Source organism: Erigeron canadensis, chromosome 4 (genome assembly GCF_010389155.1).
Source record: "Erigeron canadensis isolate Cc75 chromosome 4, C_canadensis_v1, whole genome shotgun sequence".
In the NCBI taxonomy this organism is placed as follows: domain Eukaryota; kingdom Viridiplantae; phylum Streptophyta; class Magnoliopsida; order Asterales; family Asteraceae; genus Erigeron; species Erigeron canadensis.
In genome coordinates, this window is record NC_057764.1 from 25,712,737 (window position 1) to 25,714,511 (window position 1,775).

Sequence of the window (1,775 nt, forward strand, 5' to 3'; positions counted from 1 at the left end):
TTTTAATTAAAAAGGATTCACTAATTTTAAAGGATAAAAAAAAAAAAAAATCTACGAGTAATTGGTAAGATAGGTCTTGTGTTTGTTTCTGTTGGGCGTTGTTGTGTATTGGGCTTTTGGTTCGTCTAGCCCAGAAAAAAGAGTTGTACGTGTGCCCACTTTTGTACTAACGGTCCAGTTTGTTTAAGGAAATAAAATCAAAAACGTTAATTCCTTATAAGGAAATAAACTTTTAATCAATAAATACCATATTGCCATATATACGTAAACCCTCTAGGTCGGTTATTACGTACAATTCCCTATAATAAATATCTATATATATACGTACTTGATCAATCGACCATCATATCATAATTAACATTAAAAAATCGATCATGGAATACATGACTCAATACCGAACTTTAGACATAACTCTCATCTGCTCAGTCCTTATGCCATGCAACAGTAAGACAGGCGATTATATCTATGCAGTCGCTTCCCTCTCTAGTTCGAATCGCATTTTCTACAAAGACAGAACACCGGTCAAAAAATACGGATTAAAATGGAACCATCCCATGAAGCTCAACATTCTTGAATCTTCGGCTCAAAAAAACCAACTAACCTTAGTTGTCAAGATCAAATCTGTTGGCCACGGGCTACGTTGGGACAAGAAAATCGCTGAAGTTAAAATTCCTATTAAAGAGCTTTTAAACGGCCGTGCAACAAAACAAGGTCGTATTTACAATGTACTTGGACGTTATGACGAATATCAAGGATACTTAAAATTTACTTATGAGTTTAGCCAAACACGTAACGCAATTCAACCACAACCGGTTTAAAATGTTTTTCAGCAGCAGCGGCGCCCTGCAGTACGTAGTTGCTACGTAATTGTATAATATTGCTTCGATCTCATATGTATATAGTGGTGGCGGTTGCGGCGGTGGTTAAGACAGTTGACGTTGCAGATTTTTTTATATAGGATTGATTAATTTGATTTCTTATTCTTTGATGTGTTCTTTTACTTTTTGTATGTTTCTTGTGGATATATAACTTCGATTAATTGAATTTTCAAGATTAGATGATCGATACTATATATATTTTTATGTGGCTACCTTTAATTTCTTTTATAAGATTTTTTTTTTTTTTTAACATCAAACTATTCTAGTCTTATTACTAATTACACGGATGTTTGGGATGTAATGAAGACTTTTGAAAACCATCCAATACGATACCCTATAACGTAAAAAGTAAGACTTGAACTCTGCTGAAATACTCTCACATATTATTATTAATGGGACATCCAACAAAAAGTATTAAGAAGTAATACCGGGGATGTTATAGAAACAAAATGATTAATTAATTATGATACGTACTTCCAAACATTAAAATCACTGTGTACCTTTTATTCTAGTTGTCACGGAGTAAGCATAGGTGAAACTATTTTATGAGGGTAACCTAAGCTACGAGTCTGCTCGGTTCTCGTTTGTTTGTAGTCTTGACAACTTAAGTTAATTGTAATACGAGTCAATTTGATTCATGATTCTGTCATTGCTGATAAGGTTTTTCTTTGCCTTACCAAGTTAGATAGAGCCTCTTTTATTTGTGGCTGTTACTAGTTTCTATAGGCCAGGTGCTGTGTGCTACTAGCCGAAGTTTCTCTGGTTTCTTTAATTAATTTTGGCTTCTGGCCCAGACTCCAATAGCCCACTAATAGCTCGACCCAAATACCCAGACACCCAGTTACATTAATTTTGAATGTTTTAATTGACCCAATACACGCTAGCTACGATTTATGA

General features: G+C 34.3%; 1 protein-coding gene across 1 annotated transcript; it reads left to right on the forward strand.

Moving 5' to 3' along the window:
* Nucleotides 1–374: 374 nt before the first annotated feature.
* LOC122597238 (protein SRC2 homolog) lies at nucleotides 375–818 on the forward strand. The gene has a single exon (XM_043769856.1). The coding sequence runs from the start codon at nucleotides 375–377 to the stop codon at nucleotides 816–818; it is 444 nt and encodes a 147-aa protein (XP_043625791.1).
* The last annotated feature ends 957 nt before the right edge of the window (nucleotides 819–1,775 follow it).

Coding starts and splice junctions, on each gene's coding strand:
- LOC122597238 (XM_043769856.1), top strand. CDS start 375: ATGGAATACATGACTCAATACCGAACTTTAGACATAACTCTCATCTGC.